We start from the raw sequence: 23,804 nt of genomic DNA on the forward strand, positions 1-23,804 counted from the left end.
ATGAGCTTTCATAGACTTCACTCTATTCCCTCAGATGCATTTGGTGGGGTGGAAGCCAGGTAGAGACTAAAATGGTGAATTGTCTGGAAACCATAAAGCCCTATGAGTAATGACCTAGGGAACTGGGGATGTTTAGCCTGGAGAAGGTTAAGAGGTGATATGAAAGCCCTGTTTAAATATTTGAAGGGATGTCATATTGAGATGGGAGCAAGCTTGTTTTCTGCTGCTCCAGAGACTAGGACCCGGAGCAATGGATGCAAGCTGCAGGAAAAGAGATTCCACCTCAACATTAGGAGGAACCTCCTGACAGTAAGGGATGTTCGACAGTGGAACAAACTCCCTCGGAGTGTAGTGGAGTCTCCCTCCTTGGAGGTCTTTAAGCAGAGGCTGGATGGCCATCTGTTGGGATGCTTTGACTGAGAGTTCCTGCATGGCAGAATGGGGTTGGACTGTGTGGCCCTTGGGGTCTCTTCCAACTCTGTGATGCTATAATGTAGTTAAAAGTATACTGAGGGCTCCATTCCAGGCGCGGAACCTATTTGCCTCGGAACTGATTGTCGGGGAAGCGGCGGGACGACTATAATCAGCGCACAGAAAGGTAGGGCTGAGGCTGCTGCCCTTAAGAGCGCCATCACTTCCACTGAAGACTCCGCAGGGCTTCCTCTTCCTGTTCTTGAAGGGAGGAGGGAAGGAAGACGGTGGGGGAAGAAATAAAAGGTCGCACCGGGGAGGGAATCGTCCTCCCGGCGAGCAGGGAAGGCAAAGGAGGAGGAGGAGGAGGAGGAAGCCGGTGCCTCGAAGCCTCTCCATGGCAGGGAACTTTTGGCAGAGCTCGCACTAGTGAGTGCCCCCCCCTCCCTCCCTCCCCTCCTCCGAGGCCCTGGGTTGCTTAAGGCTGCCATTGAGCCTTTATTTATTGCCTTCAGAGGGGCTTGGGATGATTGTGGGGGACATTTGCATCATGGTTGTTGGTTGTGCTGTGGCTTCAAGTCCTTTCTGGTTTATAAATCCAGGCACAATCCGGTTTGAGACCTCTTTAACAGCCCTGGCTCAATTGCTAGGGGATTCTGGGAACTCTCTCTCTCTCTCTCTCTCTCTCTCTCTCTCTCTCTCTCTCTCAAAAAGAGACTCTGGTGCCACAATAAACGCCACTTCCCAGGATCCCATAGGCCTCTGCATCCTGATCTCCCACATTTCAGGCCAAACAAGGTTCTGAGTTCAATGGGGATTCCTCCCAAGCTAACTGGACTGTGTATGTCCTCGGAGTCATGAAATATCATCCTGTGCACATTTGCTTAAAAGGGAGACTCACTGGCCAAAATCCAGTTGTTTCCCAGGTAGCACAGACCAACAGAATCAATGCAAAATTTAGGCTCAAAACACACTGCAGTAATAATCCAGTTTGAGACCGCTTTAACCAAATCACAGTTCCTCACAGGCAGGGTTTTGTTTTTGTTTTCTTTGGCTGGGGTGCTACATTCTTTTATAGCTATTGGTTTGAAAAAGAGGCACAAAAGGTGTGGGGAGAAATAAATCAGTGTTTAATATGATTGATTGAATATTGTGGAAAGATTGTTAATTTGACATAAGGTTGTAGGTTGAAAGTTGGCAGGTACGCTGTCCTGTCCGTCTATTTAATATAGGTGATAATCAAAACTGGTATAAAAGTTGTTCTCTCTTCTTTTTTCCTTTACAGCTTGCAATGGATTTTGGATAAACAGGATCTGTTAAAGGAACGCCAAAAGGACTTAAAATTTTTGACAGAAGAAGAATATTGGAAGCTGCAAATATTCTTCACAAATGGTACAATGGTTTCAGTTCTAGCTTAGCCCTTTGATACATACTGTGTGTGTTGCAGTTGGGTGAGCCTGTGCCAGTTTCACAAAATATGCAAAAATTAATCATAAATTGATTTTCAGAAAATTCATCTGTTAGGTACCTGGCAAAAAGAACCTTTATTAAGCTTGCAGAAGAAGCCTAAGTATTCAGCTTAAATGTAGCATTGCTCAACGCAGATTGTTTTCTTTCCCTGCTTAGGTGATGGGACTGTCATTGCCCTTTTTAGCACAGCCATTTGTTTTGGAGGTCCCTCACTCTTCTAAAATAGATTGCGAGACCATATGATGAAAGGTAGAGAGGGGGGAAATTACAACCCACACTGTTCCATGGATGTGAGCAATAAGTGCCATTAGAAAGACTTATTGGATTTCACCCATATTTCCTTTCTGGAACATTATGCTTGGAAAGTATGTGCACTAACATTGCATTTTGGGACTGTGCTAAATATCAACTTGCAAGAAAGTGTGTTTGTGTGTGTGTGTGTGTGTGTATAGCCTGAAGATAGAGAGCCCTCCCTCCATGATAACTGTCACCCTTCGGCCTGAAAGGGAATGAACAGGCAGGCCCAGCTCCATCAGGGCTAGCCTGAAGATAGATAGCCCCCCCTCTGTGATAACTGTCACCCTTTGGCCTGGGAGGGAGTGAACAGGCAGTCCCAGCTCCATCAGGGCTAGCCTGAAGAAGAAGAGCCCTCCCTCCAGTCCATCTGCCTTGGTCCAGGCCTCAGAGGGAGAGAAGAACCACTGGACCTCATCCCCTTTCCCACCACCATTCCCTTCTCTTTTTGTGTCATGTCATTTAGATTGTAAGCCTGAGGGCAGGGAACTGTAATAAAAAATAATAATTGTAAGCCGCTCTGATAGCCTTTAGGGCTGAAGGGCGGGGTATAAATACCATAAATAAAAAAAACAATAAATAAAAATAAAAGTACAGTGCGCCCGTGCCATACGCGGGTGCGCCATACGCGGACTTGAGCGTATGCGCTCAAGCTGCGGCGCGCGTGCGGGGCGGAAGGGGCAGCACGTCCCATTCAATTGAATGGGTGCGCGCGCCCGTTGCGCCCCACGCGCACCCGCGCACGAGCCCCATTGTTTCCAATGGGGCTTGAGTATAGGCGGAATTCGCCTTACGTGGAGGGATCCGGAACGGATCCCCCGCGTAAGGCGAGGACGCACTGTATAAAGCCAGTGACACCCTATTTGTTCTATATGTAATGTATCCAGCCTGAAATACTGGACCTTCAGGAAAGTTGAAACTGACTATTGTCATTTTAATATTTACTTGGTCTCAGGTCCCACTGCTGATCTGGAGATCTGCCATGTGAAACTGACAATATGCTTCTCTTGCTTGAAGTTAGATTCAGCCCCCATATGAACTCTGCTCTGCATATAGAACATTAATGATAAACAGAAGCTGTAAGGCTGAAACATGGCTTTGATTTTGTGTCTGTATTTCTGTTGCTCACCATGACTGTTATCATGGAAACTTTAAACTGAGTACTTATAAAACTCACATAATAATAATAATAATAATAATAGTAATAGTAATAATAAATTTATTTATATTTCCCGCCTTTCCCTGTGGATCGAGGCGGGATTACATCCTAATCAAATACATATAAAATACAATCATAAAATACAATACAATACAGCGGCAATAATAACTTCAGTAAAACGTATTCTATTCTGATATAACAATTTTAACAATAGGATTAGACAATAATCATAATAAAAGGAGTGGAGTATTAAGATGGATAAATGCTAAAGAGTCTGTAACACCTATTTATTCACCTAATTTGTGAGTAAATTAGTCTCAATACATATCAATTGTAAATCCAATTTTAACATACGGAACTAAAATATTGTTGCTTTTATCATTCATCAACTATGGATTGCTGCATCCTCCATGCCATGAGGTTGTATGTGTGAACCAGCCTTGTATACCTAGTGTTGGCATGATGATGATCACAGTATTTAGTGTGTTGGTGTTCTTCAGTGTTCATAACACTTCTTAATAATCCTTAAAAACAGTTTCTTAAGGTAGGTCACAATTATCACCACCGTATTGCAAATAGCAGATTGAGACTGAGAGAACAGTAGCTTGCTTAAATCTGCCTAATTAGTTTGCAGTTCTGGTAAGATTTGCACTGTGACTTTCTGGTTATTTACCTGTATTTTTCAACACTACAGCTGTTCAGTACAGGTTTGGATAAAAAGTTGTGTTCAGTGGAGAGTGTTCCGCTGCCTGTTTAAACCATGATGGATATCTTAAATATGCTCAGCAGATAACTGCATGAATCAGAATACAGGATATACTGACAGTACCGCACTGTGACATCAGGTTGATCAGTTGTAAAGGTTGTTTCTTTAGCCATGCCTCCTGTGGGCAAATGCCTGGTTTGGCTGTGTTCCTTTTAAAATGTGTGCAAAGATGTGTGAATTGAAACAGTATAATTTGCAGGGCTCTTTGAAAATGACAGGATAATGATACAACACTGCCACGTTTGAATTATGTATGGATGAGGGGATGCAGGAAAAATACCAAGTAAATCACCTTATGTTTTGTTCCATCATTCTGGCCTTCCACCTCTGCTTGGTATCCCAGACGGATGCTCCTGACATTCTTGGCACATCTCCTTTGCCTGGAAGGGCAAACAAGAGCTACCTGCGCAGCTGACACCAGGGTTGCTTCTTGGCCAACTGGCAGGCAGAGCTTGTGATGGAACAGCTGACTACCTCCACTGGTCTCTCTTCCCCCAACACCCCACTCGCTTTCCCTAGACTAAATATGTTGTGTACTCCAAACACCTGCTGCCTCTAAAATCCAGCAACTATGCTGATACTGGGATCCTAATTCATTAGACAGATAACAGCCATTTGTAATGTGTAAGACACTGCAGCCTGTAATGATTGTTCAAAATGTACACATTATTAGTTATTGGTAATGCTCTGTCACTGGGACTGAAGGGCAAATGAGTTGAGGATTGTAGTATGTTGTATGTAATAGAACAAACTGTTGCCTTCACTGTGTTGAGTTGCTACCTACATGTATTGTACACCATATGCCTCTTCTAGCCTTCATGGAGGTGTGACTAATATGATGTGACTAATTTGATGGAACTATCTTTAAAAGCAGGAAATAAGTACCATCTGTCTGAATTTGAACTAGTTTGACTTAGTGGATAGTGTGCTGCACTTGGACCAAGGTTCACCTTCAGTCCACCGGGTAACCATGGAGAAATCATTGGCCTAGTTTGAGCATACATTTCCTAATACAACAAAACCATAACGAAGAACATGCTTTGCAGCCACATGTTCCCCTTTCTATTGAGTGCCAGTCATAGTAAATGTTCTCAGTTATATCTGAAAAAGATAACTGTGGTTTAATGTTACTTTACTATTCAGGATATTAAACCACATTTTGTCCTAAAGCTTCTAGTGCTGGAAATGTATATTTAAATTGGGCTACTGGGCTGTGGTTTCTGTTTTTGTTGTTTGTTATTTGTCTTAATGTCATAGCTGGCTTAATGGTATCCCTATCTTAGGGCTTTCTTGGCAAGATTTGTTCAGAGGAGGTTTGTTATTGGCTTTTCTCTTAGGCTGACAGATTGTGACTTGGCCAAGATTGCCTAGCAGATTTCCATGGCTAAGAGAATTTGAACCCTGGTCTCCCAGGGTCCTGGCTTAATATTAAGATTACTATTAGTTTCTGTTACCCCTATCTATTCCTGTGAGGGGGAATGTGCATATGCTTTAATATAAAGATCTACATATACATCTGTAAATATATAAGGAAGTTTAAGTGAAAGCAGTGGGACTCAATTCTGAACAAATTTTATAGGATTAGATTGTAATTAATACATCAGAAATATTGGGAAAACAGTTTCATAGTCCCATGGGACACACTTTCAGTAGTTCTAATAAAATGCAAGTTCACACTTTGAAAATTTAACTCAGTTTTGTTTTTGTTTGGAAGTTATCCAGGCTTTAGGTGAACATCTGAAATTAAGACAACAAGTTATTGCCACTGCCACTGTCTATTTCAAGAGGTTCTATGCCAGGTAGGCCCATGCACTCTGTTAGCAGGAGAGCAATGCTTTATTTTCTTGCAATTTGTTACACCACTCATAAGTTGATAAATTGTTGTTATTTTTGTGATATAAATCCTATAGATTGACAATAGCACTACTGAAAAAAGTGGGAATATTTAGAAGTAGCTCTAAATGTTTCATGGTATTTTATTATTCTTCAGATACTCCCTAAAAAGTATAGATCCGGTACTAATGGCCCCCACATGTGTTTTTTTGGCATCTAAAGTAGAGGTAAGTAGAGTATTTCTTGTTTTGCATGCAAATTTGGTAACATGGAGAAAGGAAACAGATTCAAACCTCCCCTCCTCTGTTTTTATGTAGGGCATTTGGTATCTTTGCTCATGACCTTCTGGGAAAGACAAAGATATAGTGATAACAATTAATAGAAATTTATCAGCGTGTTAGTCTGTCATGTTGGCCCATTTGGTGGCTTGTCTGCTTTCAGTCCTTACAGATGTTGGATTTAAACAAAGTTAAGATCACTATTCCACTAAGTGTTCTTTCATTATTTTTCTGAACCCTCTCCCATCCCACCTTTCATAACTGTGGGCATTTAACTAATTGTATATACAAGCCAGTTGGTGACCTCTGTTCCTTGATCACACACACCTTCTGGTACTTGTCCTGCATGGTCCCCCCTCATTATGCATGTAGAAGCTTGGCATGACAAGGGGCATCTTGTCAGTAGCATTACAACTGACAGATCCTGCTGAAAGTGAAGAAAATAGCCTCCCTTTCAGATAGGTTGTTCATAATCTATGATGTTGTTGTGACTATAGTGAAGCAAGTAGTGTTTGGGAGCAACACTTTTCCCATTACTTCACCATATCCAGCTTCAGTCCTGTAGATACGGCTGCCCTTGGACTGTCTCACAGTGTTGCTAGCCATGTTCTTTCTCCCCTTTTGCCCATGTTCTTTTAAAGGAACCCTCTTTTTAACCCCTTGTAAGGATAAGCAGTTTGTCTTTTTGCTATAGTGTAAACCTTCCAGCTTGATTTACCAGTAACTTTATTTCCTTTTTTCTAGGAGTTTGGTGTAGTTTCGAATACAAGATTGATATCTGCTGCTACTTCTGTATGTAAGTGCAAATTATATCTGTTGTATGCTACAGATGTTTATATAAAACACAGCTTTTTTCTTTTTCAATTTATTCCCCTAAATACCACTAGTCATAATGATGCTATTATAAAATAATGGATACAAGGTTTCTTTTAAAAAATGTATATGCTCTGAAAATTCATTTTTCTGACCCAAGAGTAATCAAAATAAATCTTTTACTTTAATATTCCTGATACTTTGTAAAATCCATCTTGCTTACACTTTTTTTGTACATGATAGTGGAATATTAATTTACATAAACTGTTAAATGCTTCCATGTTAGGAAATGCTATGTATGAGATATTTCAACATAAATTTCAGAATATTGAAAGATACAAAATTTATTTGTTATAATTTTTTCCTTTATTGCAGCCCTTATAGTGCTCACTCATTCACTAATGTTTTCTGACCGCTCATTGCTGTTGATGTTGGCATCTAAACTCAGAAATCCACACATTCTTCAAAAGACTTTGTTTTCTGTTATACTGTTGAAATCTAAAATGTAAATCATGGCTTTCATTGTGGATGGGATTAGGAAATTAAAGAGGGAATAAGTATTTTTCTCCACTTCTTTTTTTTAAAAAAGTATCCTGACTTCTCTTCATTGCAGTGAAAACTAGGTTTTCGTATGCCTTTCCAAAAGAATTTCCTTATAGGATGAATCATGTAAGTATGCAATAAGGAAATTAGGCTTGTACTTGATTTGTGCATAGATGGGTCATTGTCTACAGGGGTATGGCCTATCATAGCAGTGCTTTTGGTAATGCAGCACTTGCAGACTGCCCAGGTTAGATAGATGTGCATATACAGTGGACCCTTGTTATATGCTGGGGTTTGGTTCCAAGATCCCCCGTGGATAACAAAATCAGTGTATGCTCAAGTCCCATTAAATATCATGACATAGCAAAATGGTGTCACTTATAAAAAATGGAAAATCAAGGTTTGATATTTGAAATTTATACTTTTTTGAACATTTTCAAACCCTGTATGCTCGAATCCGTGTATAAAAAATCTGTGTATAAGAAGGGCTGGCTGTATACATGTGTACACACACTTGTATAATAAAACTTCTGGACACCATAAAATACTGCACATTAGTGTTCTCTTCAGTTCACCAAAATAAATGAATTAGGTGTGGCTGTTGAAGGTCTTTGATTTGCAGTATGGCCAGGATTTTTTTTCCTTAAAGAAAGCAATCCTGCAATTTTTGTCTGGGAGGGTGAAAGAGAGGTTTTAGGAAGGTAGCAAGGGCTAGGGCAGAGCAACCCAACTGAATGAGATGGGTGACAGAGAGAGTGAGTGAGCTGAAGTGGGTATAAAAGGAGATGATTGGTTTCTGTAAAATGGGTGTTTTGGTTGGAGCAGAAACTTGAGTTCAGAGCCTTTATTTTGTGTTTGTGGGCTCAGATACCACCTACTGTTTTCTTGAGCAAATCACTTGTCTCTGAATTGCCTTACTTTGCCTACTGAAAAAATGGCTGTTATACCCTAGCAAATTTTGTGAATGGCCATACCCATGCATAGCACCTATTTTGTGAATGGCCTTGCCTATTGATGGTAGCCATACTCTGAAGGTGCCTATGATGCCCCAAATTTACTGATGTATACATGAGCTAGAAAAGATTAGAGAGTGTTCCACATCTTAGCACATTGTTGTGACTTAAGGAAATTGGTACGAGCGTATTAAGGTACATGCATATGTAAGAAATCTCCACTACAAGTCTTTTAAAACATCCAAACTAGCTGATTTAGAATTACAGGTTATGTAGGAATGGCCAGATTAGTGCAATTTTGTTCTGTTTCTTTTTCCTTACTCGAATACTCAGTCCTCTTTAACCTTGCTTCTGTATATAGGTGCTTAATTTTTAAGAATTTAATAATAATTATTATTATTATTATTATTATTATTATTATTATTAATACCCCGCTCTTCAGCCAAAAGGCTATCAGAGCAGGTTACGAGTTCTCCTATTATGCAAGAAGGGTTTTTTTTAAAATTCCTGGTCATAATTCTTCACACCCTGTATAATTTTATGCACCTCTTAAAATGTTTTTCATGATTTTTGTCCTGATTTTGAATTTTTAGTTTCATATTCAGCTGCTTATAGAAGAGAATGAAAGACCACTAGTTTTAGCTTGATTAGTATGATTTGAATATGTTCTCAATCACACAAATCTAAAATGTACATATTAACTACAGACATGCCCCCCATAACTCTCAAAGTTTTATTTCATGGCCTTTCCCCCAAATATCATCCCTTTTGATAGCTTGCCTTCAGGATGCAGTAGAATATTTTTCAGTATTTCTAATGCTAATTTAAGAGGGCTTAAAGCCATAGCAATAACACATAAAGTTTCAAATACAGTACTTCACTTCTGGTGACTCTTGTTCATTTCCCTTGTCTTGAAAGGATGATAGCCTCAACATCTTGACCAGTGTATACTTTGATATCTTGAAGATTAAGATATTAAGGTGTTGGAACCAAGGCAAATATTGCATTACAAACTTTAGCCTAAATCCAAATCATATTTCCAGCTAGGCTAAAACCCATTGAATCAGTAGTTTTTCCATAGTGCTCACTTACTATTCAAGTGTTGAATCAATTTGTCACATTCTCTTAGTCTTAGAGGATGGTAACGGCAAACCCTATCTGAAATACCGTAACTTGCCAAGGAAACCCTATGATAGGTTTCCCTTAGGGTCACCAAAACTTACAAGTGACTTGAAGGCATACAACGACAACTTACCATTCAACAGCTGAATCAATTTCTCATTGTTAGCCAGGATTATAAATTGATTTTAGACCATATTTTACACTTTCATTTCCCATTTGAAAATATCTGCAAGTGTTGAAATGATATGAATACCTAAGATGTAGAATTGTCCTCAAAGGTTCCAAATTTCATTCCAATCTTTGTGCTCAGTGAATAAGTCTATTCTACTTCAATTTAATTTATTTAGAATCTGGCTTGTTTTTTATGTGTAGCATATGACAGATCAGATTAACTTATTTTTCATGTCTCTACAGATACTAGAATGTGAATTCTATCTTTTAGAATTAATGGTAAGCTTCTCTGTTTACTTACTATGCCTGTTTTATTTTATATTTGGAAAGCTGTGTGCATTTGGTATTTGCATAGTGGGATGTGGTGGGCTGCTATGTGGCACTGACTTTTCATTCTGCAAATCTTTGCACATATACACAGGCATGCATCACACATTCAGGGAAAGATGCTACTTACCTAGGCCTGAAACACATGGCTAAAATGACTTGGGCCCTGTTAGGGGCATGGCATTTAGATGATGCATGCCCTGAACGCGGCTGGAAGCCACACCGACACTGCACCAAGCAAGAAGAACTGGGTCAAAAAGGAGCAGATATAACCTGCTGTTTCCTGCAGCCCGGTTCAGGACCATGGCAGCAGCCTGGATCGGGACTGGGCCCATGCCGTCCAAGCGCAATCAGGGCCAGCATGGTCCTTTTGGTGCGTCTGCTTCAGGCCATAGAGTGGAAGGTGAAATACTTACCATCTTAGTTACACTGAATCCCTCATCAGGTTCCACAGCCTTAAGCTCATTCCATGTGCAGTGATCAATTAGCTAGCCACCCACTCAAGTGAAAAGTAACAGAGAGGGCTATGTGTGTGTCTTTGCTGAACCATTGCCTTCAATGGGGGCACCACTTATACATTATATAAAAAAGTGTGACTCCTTGTGCAATTATTTTTGTGCTAGCATAGTGCATCAATAGGAGTCAGGCCTCAGTGTGAGAAAGGAGTAGGGTCCTGTCCACTAGTTATGTTCCTGGTGGCCACATGGATTGCCACAGTCTTCTTGATCCTTGTGTGTTTACTAAATGAACAGTGGTGTTGGTATCTGATTAGCCCAAAAATTCAGAAACTGTAAAACGAGTGTGAAATGCTTCGAGATTGTTTGAACCATTATTTAAACCATGGTTAATCAGTTAGCTGCCCCAGTGTATTTTGTTACTGTTGCTTGTATGTGTGATATACTTATTTTCTGTGATAAAAGGGGGCTATAAAGGTAACATAGTGGCTTTGTTGGAGGAAAGATGTCCAGTTTGTCATGTCATATGGCAGACTTTGTCCCTTCCTTGTCAATGACCTTGCTTGATAACTTTTTTTTAAATTGCTGGCTGGAATTCCTGATGATGATGGCTACAATGATGATTTTTGATTTCATCAAAAAGAGAAGTGAAAACATTTTTCAGACTTGTGTCAGTTATTTTGGCAAGCATCTTGTTTATGATGCTTTAGACTGGTCTTTGGAAGTGTTTATTTCCAATGAGAAATTAAAGGTCTGCAAACAAATAAGATTTATGTCTGTTTCAGAGCTCATGTGGAATCTCTGGGGAAGAAAGAGATTGATAGGTTGCCAGTCAGCGTACTGAAGAATATTCTAAGACCCCTACCTTTATTTTGCCAGGATTGAGTGTGCTACTACACACACACTTGAAGGAAGGCTAGAAGCACCTAATCTGAAGTTGAATGTGCTACTAATATCCGTGATTTTGGTATTGTATTTAATTTTAATCTGCCTTTATAATCTTCCCAGGACTGCTGTTTGATAGTGTATCATCCCTACAGACCTCTACTCCAATACGTGCAGGATATGGGTCAAGAAGACATGCTGCTGCCACTTGCTTGGTAAAAATGATAAAACCTCTAGAGTCCTTTAAAAAAAGAGCAAAAATAATTGAATTGAGCAGCAGTCTTTCCTTGCATATGAAAGGGTGACAGGAATGTGTGTTAATGATATTTATGTCAGGAGATTGGCAGTAGTTTAATAAATAGGAAAATGCATGGAACTAGATCGTGTTGAGAATTTTCGTTTTGGCTATCATATAGACATAGGATAGTCTAATAAATGCCTGTACAGCTTTTTCTTGAAAACATACAAGCACAACAGAAAGCCCTTTGATGTTCTCATTACTAAACTTCACATATAAATTACTTCATATAAATGCATCTAGACAGCCAATATGGCATAGTGGTTTGAATGTTGTACAATTCTGAAGACTAGGTTTTAAGTCCCCATTTAGTCATGAAACCCACTGGCTAACCTTGAGCAAGTCACACTCAGCCTCAGAGGATGCAATGGTTAACCTCCCCTGAAAAAACTTGCCAAGAGAAGCCCATGATAGGTTTGCCTTAGAGTCACCATAAGTCAGAAATGACTTGAAGGCACACAATAACAACAGCAACACACCTGGAGAAGAAAATGGAAATGTATTTCTGGACTATCATTTTTTGGACTCTGCAGTAATGCATTTTGGGAGTTGTATTCTAGAACAATAACTTCCAAACTTTCATCCAAATGCAGTTCTTTTATTTTGCAGTAAATTAAATTGATCTATATATGTAGCAGCAATATACCAAAATGTTCTTCTGCTAAGATTGTATCTGACATCTTGATTTTATATATAATATCTAAATGCACAAAGAGCAAAAGAACAAAACAGGTCTGTGTCTTGGTGTCATAGTATTACCACAGGTCTCTGACCTAATGAACAACAGTATGTTGATTTCTTGTTTGTTTCTATGCAGGAGAATAGTGAATGACACATATAGAACTGATCTCTGTCTGCTGTACCCCCCTTTCATGATAGCTCTAGGTAGGTAATTATTATGTGCTTTTATCACTATTTGAATGGAAGGTTTGGTGTAGTATTCCATCCATAAGCATCCTCATAGAATTTCTGATGTAGATATTAGAGTTTTACCCTCTTTATACTTTTTAGTTAATAATGAAAATGCTTTTGATGGACATCTAGTGAAAACAAAGTGGTAAAGAAACTGGGAATCTTAAAACATACATTTTAAATGAATGTTAGTAGCATGAAATAACTAGAATGGCAATATGGAAAATCTGTTCTTGAAATACAATAGTATAGACACAGACCACATTTTCTGGCAATGAACTTTGTCTTTACTACTACTCATTTTACAAATACTGTATCTAACATCATATCCAACATCGGTTTACTTTGCAGCTTGCCTACATGTGGCTTGTGTTGTCCAACAAAAGGATGCTAGACAGTGGTTTGCCGAGCTTTCTGTTGATATGGAAAAGGTAGTTATATTTTCTTTTTTACCTTTAGATTTATTAAGTCATGGGAAATAGTGCAAGCTAGCTACACTTGGCTTGTATAATGAAACTTCAGGATGCTAGACAAAATGGACAAGCTGAAAAAATTATTGAGCCACTTTCTGCTGGAGAAACAGTGAAAGCAGAAAATTTGTACCAGCTTCTTTAACTGGAATTGGAAAGCTAAGCTCAATCATTCGTTTTTATGTCAATCTAGGACCAAATGCTATTGGTATATTTTCAGGGTCTGACAGTGAGGCAAGGAAGAACAGATAAAATTTTCTGGGTCTCAGTTCCTGTTTCTCCAGCATTGTACAACTGTGGCCTTTTCTTCGTCTTATTGCTATTGTAGTTACTCTGGTGTAATGCATCAACAGGATTCTGGTTTAAGTGATCAACAGCAGTTATGCTAAAGATGGCAAACTAGATGCAGTTAATTCCACTCTGAATTTTCATGAGAAATCTTCAGGAACAATAAATAATCAAGCAAATTGCTATAAATTATCTTAGTTTATGTATTTAAAGTTTTCAAACCGTGTCCTTCAACCAAAATGACTACCACAGTGGTTTAAAATAGTCGATATGAAACTTCCCTGCCCAGCAGGCTTACAATCCAGTATTTATACTTATTGAAACTTTATCCTTCTGAAATATGAAGAATAGTTTGAGTTGCAAACTTTTTGATGGAATTAGAACTATCTGTACTCTGCTTTATTCTCCCCACAAATGGAGTTTGTGTTTCTTAGATGCCAGAAGAAAATATGCATATGAGTTGTTCTCATCTACACATCTTCTTGCTTAGATTTTAGAAATAATCAGGGTTATCTTGAAACTGTATGAACAATGGAAGAACTTTGACGAAAGGAAAGAAATGGCTACGATCCTAAGTAAGATGCCGAAACCGAAACCACCTCCAAACAGGTAAGTGTATCCAAACTGGAGTGTGTAGCAGCAGTGATTTTTAAATGATTGAAATTTGAAGAGAGAATTTTTGAAATGTAAACATAGCATTTTAACAATATTTTATCTACAGATAAGCTTTTTTATATTAGAGTGTATTTCTGATTGTTAAATTGGGTCTATGAGGAAAGGTTCAACTTCCAACGTCAATAAGTGTTTTCCTTAATTACATGTTTCCCTGCTTTATTTGTAAAATTACCTAGCATTAATTAAGTAACCCTCATTTAGATATAGACATTCTTCCATGAGACTTCTGTTGTTTGCTTTCAGATGTAATGGATTTATTAACATGGTTGATCATTACAGAAACCAGCTACAGTGAGTTTTAGTCCCAAACACTCCCTTTCCCTGTGGTGGGCTATGAGCAGACAATCAGAAACTTTTGCTTTCATATTTCTGTGATTCTAGCTGTTTGAACCTATTTATTTATTTAATATCCTGCTTTTCTCCTGGTGTGGGGCCCAAGGCAATGCACAACACCTTAAAAGGACAATACAATTTAAAAAACTTTTAATATAAATGTTAAAATACAATTATTCTAATTAATTAAAAAACACAAGTTAAACTCACATTAAAAGGCATTTAAGGTGTGATTAAATAAAAATAGTACATCCCCTCCCCATTAAAAGCTTTGTCTGCTGTCACCAAATGTCTCCTGAAATAAAAACATATTTAACTGCTGGCGAAGAGAGAGCAGGGAAGAGGTTGAATGGACCTCCCAAGGAAGGGAGTTCCACAGCCTGGGAGCAGCCACAGAGAAGGCTGTCTCTCAGGTCCTCACCAAAGGCTCCTCTGAAGGTGGTAGGACTGAGAGATAGTCCTTCCCTGCAATCCTGAAGTATGTGCTGGTTTATATACAGAGATATGGTCTTTCAAATACTCTGGATCTAAGCCATGTAGGGCTTTCAAGGTCAAAACCAGCACTTTGAATCCTGCTCAGACATGACCATCCTGATCCCTAAGTCTCCTAGGGGTCAACCATCTTAATAGCCCAACCCCACCACTCCTGTAAAGACTCCTAGTGTTTAAATCCCACCAGGTAGTGATCAGTCCATGACAACAGAACTACAGAACATTCCTCCATACCCAGATCACCATCACAAAAAAAAAACAGGTCCATACTATGTCCTTCAGCATGGGTGGCCACAGATATTACTTGGGACATATCCATGGTTGTCATGGTGGATTTAAAGTCTCTGTATGGATGTTGAAGTCCCCCAGTACAACAAACTGAAGGGACACCACCACCACCGAGACCAACTCAGCCTGCTCAGGAAGGGAGACTGTTGAGCAGCTGGGTGGCTGGTACACCAACAGAATACCTTTTCTGTGATTAACCAGAAGTCAAGCTTCATTTTCCTTGTAGCTGTTTGCTAGAGAGAGGAGCATGAAAGTCTAAAGCTTGCTGTGGATCATTCTCTTCACATTACAAAATAACATGTTCAACAGAGAGCCTTGTGGCACCAAAACTAAATGCCATCTGGCCCATAGGGGTGGTGAGGTAATGATCTGACTTGCCATTTCAAATAAATGCCTTACACCTGATTTATGTAAGTTTCACAATGTAAAGGACTTTCAAAGCTTGAAGCAAATATCGTTGAGACTATTTATCCCATGTATTTGTCATTTATGCTCAAAGATAAATAAACATGAATAAACTGTTTGAGAGCTGGATTTTGAAGGCTTTAGACACCATTGAAAGTGAAAAGTTCAGTAGCAAAGTTTGTGATCTGCATGTTAACAGTGATTTTCCAGATACAATGTGTTCTGTAAATGCTCTCATAATTCAAGCTCAGATGTATAATGTGGTCATATCTGCTTTGTTCCAAACAGTGAAGGTGACCAAGGGCCAAATGGAAGTCAGAATTCTAGCTACAGCCAGTCTTAAGACATTCCAAAGATACTCACCGTGGACCATTTTGGATGAAGACACACTGGGATTCGTTTTTGTTTTCCTTTGTGGAAGACATGGACTGAAGATTTCAATAATGGCTTTTCAGAAAGAACTTGAAGAATATTTCTGTGAAGCTTATTGAAAGTTTTCTTTTAAAAACAACATTTTGAATTGTGCCACCAGTCAAATCAAAAGCCTTGGCTAAGGCTAGGAAAAACAATCACCGTTGAGTTCAGGGAGGGAAGAATTGAATACTTTTTTTACTTAAAAAAGTGAAGCGTTTAAGAAACCATGTTAATATGAAGCTGCGTGAGTGTAGCTGGATTGTTCTTGCCCTAGTACTAATTTGAGCACAGAAGGTGACTTGACATGTTCGACTTGAAATTCTGATTTTCCAGGTACAATGTATTCTCTAAATGCCAGTGGACATTGTACAGGAAGGACGATGCACTTCTTTAGTAAACGACTGTAAAAAAACCCCTCAAAAGTAAGGATATATTTCATTCCTCATCTGAACTGTAAAAGTTATGTTCTTGGTACATATAGCTAGCAAGTGGAACATGAAAACCAAAAGAGTGCAATATGTATAATGCAAGTTGTGGCTGTTTTAGGGAACAACATTTCACTTTTTCCAAGTCCTAAACTATTGAGTCCTTGTAAAAACTGCAAGTCAAAATTTGCAATCCAATCAAGTTGTGAAGCAAAGAATCTGACCTATTTGAGGTTGTAGTGGTGAGTGTGTTGTGTGCTACAAGTTTGTCTGCCTTCATTGTTGCTAAGAATGATTTTTAACGGGCCTCTTGAGAAAGCAGCAACTATTGAGATGGGAGAACCTCTGATTCCATAATAAGTATTTATTGTAAATTACTCTTAAGCATCTAGACAAGCTCAGTTGCTCTTTTTTAATCAGAGGGCCACATCCTGTGCTTTTTTTGCTCAGACAGACCTCCCACTGAAAATGGAATTTGGTTTAAAGCCCTAGGGTTTTAATGAACTGACTGTGCATTTCATAATGTGTTTGTTTCTTATCTTCTTACAAGGTAAAAATAATAACCAGTTTTCAGTCTAAGATCTTTTTTCTCCCAGAGAACATCATTTTACAGCTATAGAAACAAAAGAATGTTGATTGAAACAGAAGTCTAGTCATATGGTGCTTGTTCTAAAACTTGATTTTAAAAAAGCAGGATTGCCTGTCTTTACTTGATCTGTCATTCAACTAAGTGTCACCAAAGTGTTTTTGTATGCAAATGATTGGGCTCTTTGCACTTAACTGCTGGAAGTTATTTTTATCAAATGTCTTTCCATACTGATTTACAACAACATTTCTGTGAGACTTGATGTATTTCTGGCCTTTTTAAATTCCCATTATTTGTTCTATTTTTAAATGCCAGTGATCTTATACCATACCTTTGCTAACATGATTGGTTGAAGAGACTGTGTCCATAGCATTTTGAAAATTAATTGCGTTTTCTTGAAGGATTAAACTTTATTTGTAATATGGACTAGCTGTGTAGGAATAAAAGCAAATGCAGATGGACAAGTTTGACTAGTTTTATTCAATAATGAAAAAAAATCATGTCAAGACATATAAACCAGATATAACAAAAGAATTGAACCCTTGTACCTAAAAAAATAAAATAAAAATAGATTGCATCTTTCATTAACTATAGTAGGTCTGAGGCATAGTTCCTAGCTACTACTTTATATACTGTAGATACAGTATTCTGCTCACTTCTCCCTGCTTGAACAAAAGCATATTTCTCCTAGGAAAAATAACTGTAGTTTTCTTGCTAGCTTAGTCTTTAATATCTTTATAATACACAACTTTCATGTCAAATCATGACTGAAGGAGTCCTACATGTAGTTTAAAGTAAAATCACATTCCATCATCACAGGCAAAGCTAATGCTTAAAATACCATAATGATACATTTCAATTTTTTTACCTTAAATGTTTTATTTAAGAAGAATTTTAGGCTGATCTGCCAATCACTTCTTCTCCGAAGATTCATATTCTGCCCATTCTTTGAAGCCGCCTGCATAGTGCTTAGCTCTGAAAAAACACAGTTCAACATCTGTAACACATTTCACACTGTAGAAGTTATTTCAGTTACCTGTTCTAGAACAGTGTTACTTAAAAGTCGTGGTCCGTGGACTGATATCAGCCCATAAGCTATTGGCTGTTTGTTTGTGACAAGTTTTGAGGAAAGAAACAAAAGCTGCAGTAAATGGGCACAAGTATGATGTTCTCTGGTGCAGTCAGTGCTAATCTTTTGAATATGGTAAAGGTTAAGGAAATGAATATGATGCATACCTCAGATGACAAACAGTATGGTCCATATTATCCTCTTAATATAACAACACCTCATTTTGAAATCACCCTATTTAGTTTTTTCTGGACCACAACCAAGCGCTAGTAGAATAAAGACTCCTGAAATTCTGCTTAAAGTTAACATAAAGCAAGGTTTCAATAAGGTCTCTGGAGAATGTGACAAAATCGAGTAGATAGAAACTACTTCAGTAGTTTCTTTAGTTGCAGCTGAACTTGCTTCAAAGGGGAAAGTTATAAAATGTCTGCAAGCAATTTTCATGGTCTGTTCTCACGGAACATCTTATTACTAGATGTACAAGGTTCAAGCCCATCTGTTGAAGCATGCTTATTCTGGGAAATAAAACGTATTGCTGCAAATGTAAATACTGAGTTACTTTCTCCACAAGATTGTTTGTGCTAACTGTACAAGATATTTTGTTTAAACTTTGTTGCTTTATTTATTGTCTTGAATTTGTTTCATTAATTTTCCATTCTTTTACGAAAGTGATCTTTACAAATGTTGCAAGAAAGTTTTTTTATACTAAGTGGCTTAACTACTACTCTTGGGTGGTGTGACGTTTGGATTGCTTGTAGTGCAATTAAAGTGGACCAGCATCTTTACATCAATGCTTCTTTACCTTTATGTGGGGAATCTTTCAGAACACTTATCTGGATTGTGAACAAGTCTTAGGTTTACATGCCCTTCCTGGCTGTACATAGACACAGAAAATCACAAGCCCAAGTCCAATTACTAGTGCTAGCTAGACCAAATCCACTGAACCTATTATTGACTGCTGAATCAACATGTAACATAAATTTCATTGATTTAATAAATCTACCTAGTTGGGATTAGCAATGAAAGGAATATCACAAGTGAGGAAGTGCTGCCTATGAGCAGTAAGGGGCCTTAACCACCCTTCTTGCAGTCCCCAAAGCTCCTAGTATTACCAACCTTGATTATTTGCAGATTAAAAAAAGACCCCGAATAGCCGTGCTGCTTCTAGAGTGGTGATTTATCACTTTATACATTTTGGTCAATCCTTAAGTAGCCCAAACTGTAAGGGGACTTCCACTAATTTCTGAGTGCTATTTTCAGATGATTTTTAATCCCATATAGCCCAATAGCCCTGCAAATCTGTAAGGATTAAAAGTGGTCTCTTCACCCGTTGCAATTGCCCATAGCTGATTTAGACCGTAGGTGGCTAGAATTCCGAAAATCTAGCACACTGTTTCATTCAACTGTAGCAAGGCATAGTTTGACTACTCCAGCTTCTTATTAAAAAAAAGAATGAGATCCCAATAAGTATACCTTTTCAGATAATAAAGTACTGCACAAAGGGCAATCTGCCCGTTAAAAACAGTACTGAGGAGACTAGCCAGCAGCCCATAGCATTTAATCTTGTTAAGATAAACCAGAAATGAGAATTGTATGGCTAGCAGGGGCTTTTTAAGTGACCCCTGCAACTGCCCCCCAAATTCTACTGAATTTATGCTCATGAGGTGGAGAATCATGCTTCTAGAATACACAATTCTTTGTGCATTCAGTGTCTTCTCCATGCCCACCATGCTAGAAAGCTGAATGCATCCCATTGAGATCTGGAGGGACCAACAGTGGGGTGAGTACACTCAATGGGCTCCCTGTGGCTGCGCACACTTGAATTAAATGGTGATACTCATATGGACCTTAGTTGCTCTTGTCTGTCTTCAACTCATTTCCGACTTATGGGGACTCTGGTGTGGGGTTTTCTTAGCAAGATTTGTTCAGAGTGGGTTTGCCTTTGTCTTCCTCTGGGGCTGAAAGAATGTAGCTTGCCCAAGGTCACCCAGAGGGTTTCCATGGCCAACCAGGGATTTAAAACTTGGTCTCCAGAGTAGCTGTCCAATACCCAAACCACTACATCACTCTGGTTCCCTATATGGACGTATAGCCAGGATACACACTGCCAAAATGTAGCATAGCGGCGGCAATTTTAGGGTTAAGGAGCACGCACCATTCACACGCTCCCTAACCCTAGGATGTACTCCGTACGTCAAAATGGTGGCGCCCTGTCTACATGGGCACTGCCATTTTGACGCGACGGCCACACCACGTTCAAACGGCGCGGCGCAGGCGTTACATCCTGGTGCCGCTGCAGGGCACTTGTGGCGCCCTTTCAGCGGCACTGGAAGGAGCTCCAAAACGGAGCTCCTTTTGCCGCGTGTATCGCTGGCGCGGCCTTTAAACAGCCGCACCAGCAATACTGAAGAGAAAGGGGCTGAACAGCCCCTTTCTCTCTTTCCCTGCCGCTGTTGGGGTGTCCTTGGGGCATGAAGCCCCAAGGACACCCCTTTCCAGGCCGCGGGGAAGCAGCATTTTGCTGCTTCCCTGAGGCCTGGAAAAGTGGCGAATCAGGGCCTCCAGGACTGCCGCTGTGCCCGCTCAGGCCCCATCCGTCAGGGAAAGGGGTGGGTGCAGGCCGCTCCAAAGGGGCGGTCTGTATCCTGCCTAGGTTACTTTAATTTAATGAAAATAATGCACTGTTTCAAACATGGCATTGCTGCACTCCTATAGGTACACCCAAATCACTTGTTTAGCCATGTAATACTTGAGTGTTCTCATAAGATACTCTTTTCAGCTTGTTTTCAAAGCAGATCTTTCTGGCAGTTTGCTTTCAACAATTCTTTCAAGATCTTTATGTTCCAGTGCTATTATCTGCCTGGTTTATCCTCCCAAATGGACTATCTGTGACATTCCAAAGCAGCTAATAAAACCAGTCAAACTAGGAAAAAAAGAAATCACACTTGTTCTACCATCCTTACTTCAATTACTTTAAAGTGCATTACTGTAGAACTCCTTTCAGTTATAAATGTGTAAAGTTTTCAAGTGTTGAGTAATGATGAATGGCTGGTGACAAATTTCAAGGTCAGTTCATCTGGAACTGATCTACATGTGCAGTCATTCATAAATTATACAGAAACATAAATGAGATTTCTGGAACTGCTGATTCACCATACCAAGAGCAAAACATGAAAATAAGTAATATGTTGTCTTCCCTGGTTTCCATCTTTGCTTTAGATTTAGCCTTAAAAATATCTACCATGCTAGAACTATTTTTACCAAGAAATTCAACTAACTTGTCCAGGTCTCCACTGGGTCTTTTTACTCACCTGCTGAAACCCAGAGAATTTGCAGCAGCTAAAGCTGCTTTGCTTCTCACTCCTGCCAGACAGGAAAAGACTAAATGGTCCGATTTAGAAGGCATATCTTGATTGTATTTCTCTTTAAAATGCAATGGGCTCATCTGTAATGCTTCTGCAACCTCTCCCACTGCAAGAATAAAAATGAGCTATTAGCTAATAAGTTTCCTCTTTGACAAGTTAGTATGTCTTACCATGGGTAATGAAATCCAAATTGTAGGTGAATTCATCTGAGCTGTGGTGTTGGAGAAGAGTGGTGAGAATATAGTGGACAGCCAAAAAACAAATAAATGGGTCCTTGAACAGATCAGGACTGAGATCTCCCTGGAAGCCAAGATGAATTCAAAGAGGCTTTCTTGTTTGTTTCTGTCGTGTGCCTCCAAGTCATTTCCAACTTATGGCAACTCTAAGGCTGTTATACATTGGCCACGTTTTGAGAAGACACGACTCACTAGAAAAATACAATAATGCCAAGAAAGCTGGAAGGAAGTAGAAAGAGAGGAAGACCACATACTAGATGGATGGACTCCATTAGAGGTCACTGGTATAAATCTGCGAGAGCTAAGAAAAGTAGTGGAAGATGGGGAGTCTTGGAGATGCCTCACCCACAGGGTCACCATGCGTTGAGATCAGCTGGAGAGTGGTTAACAGCAACAACAAAGGTGAATCTTATGTATGTCCTGCTGCATATAACTGCCTTTTATTTACCCTTCCCATGCTCAGGACTAGAAGGTTTGGTAACTTACATGGAATGCAGATGGACCCAGGTATTTTTCCATATTGCCCAATCTCCCATTTCTCCCTGACATCAATAAGCAAAATGGCATTGGAATCCAGCAAGTCCTTGAGTTCTTTGTAGGAGACATTATGGTCCGCAGTGGTACAAAAATGGCAAACAATTAATTGTCTGGTTATAGCATCTGTAAAGGAAAAACACACAATCCCACAATAAAACTATTTCTCTTGACCAGAATATCTCAAACACAGCCACCAGTGAAGACTAATGTGGCTTAATTTACAGAAGTAGTGTCAATTTACACGTTAATACGGTGGTGCTGTGGAGCTCTAGCAAAAAATAAAATAAAAATAGAGAATTAATACTCTGGACAAGGCAAACTTCACTCAATCTTTGAACCAGTTGTTTCTACAGATCTGTCTATCCTCTTTTAGAAACGATGAGCTGAGGGTGAAAAACAATAAACTAGCTTTTGCCAGAGCCACTCACATAAACTGAGATTTTAATCTAAATGGAGAATGCTGGTTTATATTAGGTAGAAAAAGAGATGCAACAACAACCCCTAATTCTCAACATCATACTGAGGCTGCTGCCACACTGCAGAGTTAATGCAGTATGACACCGCTTTAACTGCCATCACTCAAAGCCAAGGAATCATGGGATTTGTAGTTTGTCATGGCACCAGCAGCTCTCTGACAGAGGCTAAATATCTCTCAAAACTACAAATCCCAGGATTCCATAGTATTGAGCTACGGCAGTTAAAGCAATGTGAAACTGCATTAATTCTGGACAGAGAAGGCTAAAAGTGTCTCACAAAACTACAGAATCCCAGAATGCCATAGCGCAGAGATACAGTGTAGACTACAACACCCAGAATTACACAGGATGGAGCCACAGCAGTTAAAGCGGTGTCAATCCAGGTTTTTCCAGTGCTGATGCAACTTAATAACTGCCTGAGAATCTGTAGGTTCCAAAAAACAGAAATAATCCAGTTTGAGACTGCTTTAACTACCCTGGTTCGATGCTAGGGAATTCTGGGAACTGTAGTTTTGTGAGACATTTAGCCATCTCTGTCAGAAAGATCTCGGGGCCACAATAAACTACAATTCCCTAGCCAAGGCAAGTTACAGTGGTCTCAAACTGGATTATTCCTGCAAATGTATTTTGGACCTGGGTGATGGATAGATCAGAAAGCATGTAGGGCTCCTGTTTCTTTAACAAGAGCAGGGGCAATAATAATAAGGCTCTCCTCTCAGTGGTCCTCAAACTGTGCTCTTTAAGGGATTTTGGACTTCAGCTCCCAGAGTGCCAGACTATTGGGCACCATGGCTGAGGCTTCTGGGAGATGGAGTCCAAATCTCTTAAAGGGCACAGTTTGGGGATGACTGGGGGGAATATCCTCTCAAAGGCCTCTGCTTTCCCTCCCAGAGCCACTTACAGACATTACTGCTGAAGGGAGGCTCCAAGATGGCAGCCTGAGGGAGGCGCCAAGGCAGCTGGGCCGCTAGAGCACCGGCTAGCCCTCCCAGCTGCAGCCCACGACGGCCCCACATGGCTCCCCACCAGAGAAGACGAGGAGGAGGAGAAGAAGA

The 23,804-nt window shown here is 39.6% G+C and overlaps 2 protein-coding genes across 4 annotated transcripts; one reads left to right on the forward strand and one right to left on the reverse strand.

Annotated features, from left to right (window-relative positions):
• Window positions 1-710: 710 nt before the first annotated feature.
• LOC149311267 (cyclin-C) lies at window positions 711-18,920 on the forward strand. Of its 3 annotated transcripts, XM_089530688.1 has the most exons (13): window positions 711-840; window positions 1,697-1,803; window positions 5,815-5,899; window positions 6,091-6,160; window positions 6,956-7,007; window positions 7,638-7,693; window positions 10,057-10,092; window positions 11,604-11,695; window positions 12,596-12,663; window positions 13,042-13,121; window positions 13,939-14,057; window positions 14,367-14,414; window positions 15,930-18,920. In XM_089530688.1, the coding sequence occupies exons 1-13, from the start codon at window positions 809-811 to the stop codon at window positions 15,982-15,984; spliced, it is 900 nt and encodes a 299-aa protein (XP_089386814.1). In that variant the 5' UTR covers window positions 711-808; the 3' UTR covers window positions 15,985-18,920. The 3 variants fall into 3 exon arrangements, with proteins under 3 accessions (XP_089386814.1, XP_089386815.1, XP_089386816.1); XM_089530689.1 differs by lacking the exon at window positions 14,367-14,414; XM_089530690.1 differs by lacking the exon at window positions 711-840 and having other exon boundaries at window positions 1,727-1,803; window positions 5,823-5,899.
• LOC149311268 (thiosulfate sulfurtransferase/rhodanese-like domain-containing protein 3) lies at window positions 17,528-23,804 on the reverse strand. The gene is made up of 4 exons (XM_089530691.1): window positions 23,651-23,804; window positions 22,223-22,396; window positions 21,447-21,606; window positions 17,528-18,041 (listed from the first exon to the last, which is right to left on the reverse strand). Exons 1-4 carry the CDS (start codon window positions 23,763-23,765, stop codon window positions 17,978-17,980), a joined length of 513 nt encoding a protein of 170 aa, XP_089386817.1. The 5' UTR covers window positions 23,766-23,804; the 3' UTR covers window positions 17,528-17,977.

The sequence above is a fragment of the Sceloporus occidentalis genome, unplaced genomic scaffold (assembly GCF_023333645.1).
Source record: "Sceloporus occidentalis isolate IW3139 unplaced genomic scaffold, rSceOcc1.0.p SCAF_6, whole genome shotgun sequence".
Taxonomy (NCBI): Eukaryota; Metazoa; Chordata; class Lepidosauria; order Squamata; family Phrynosomatidae; genus Sceloporus; species Sceloporus occidentalis.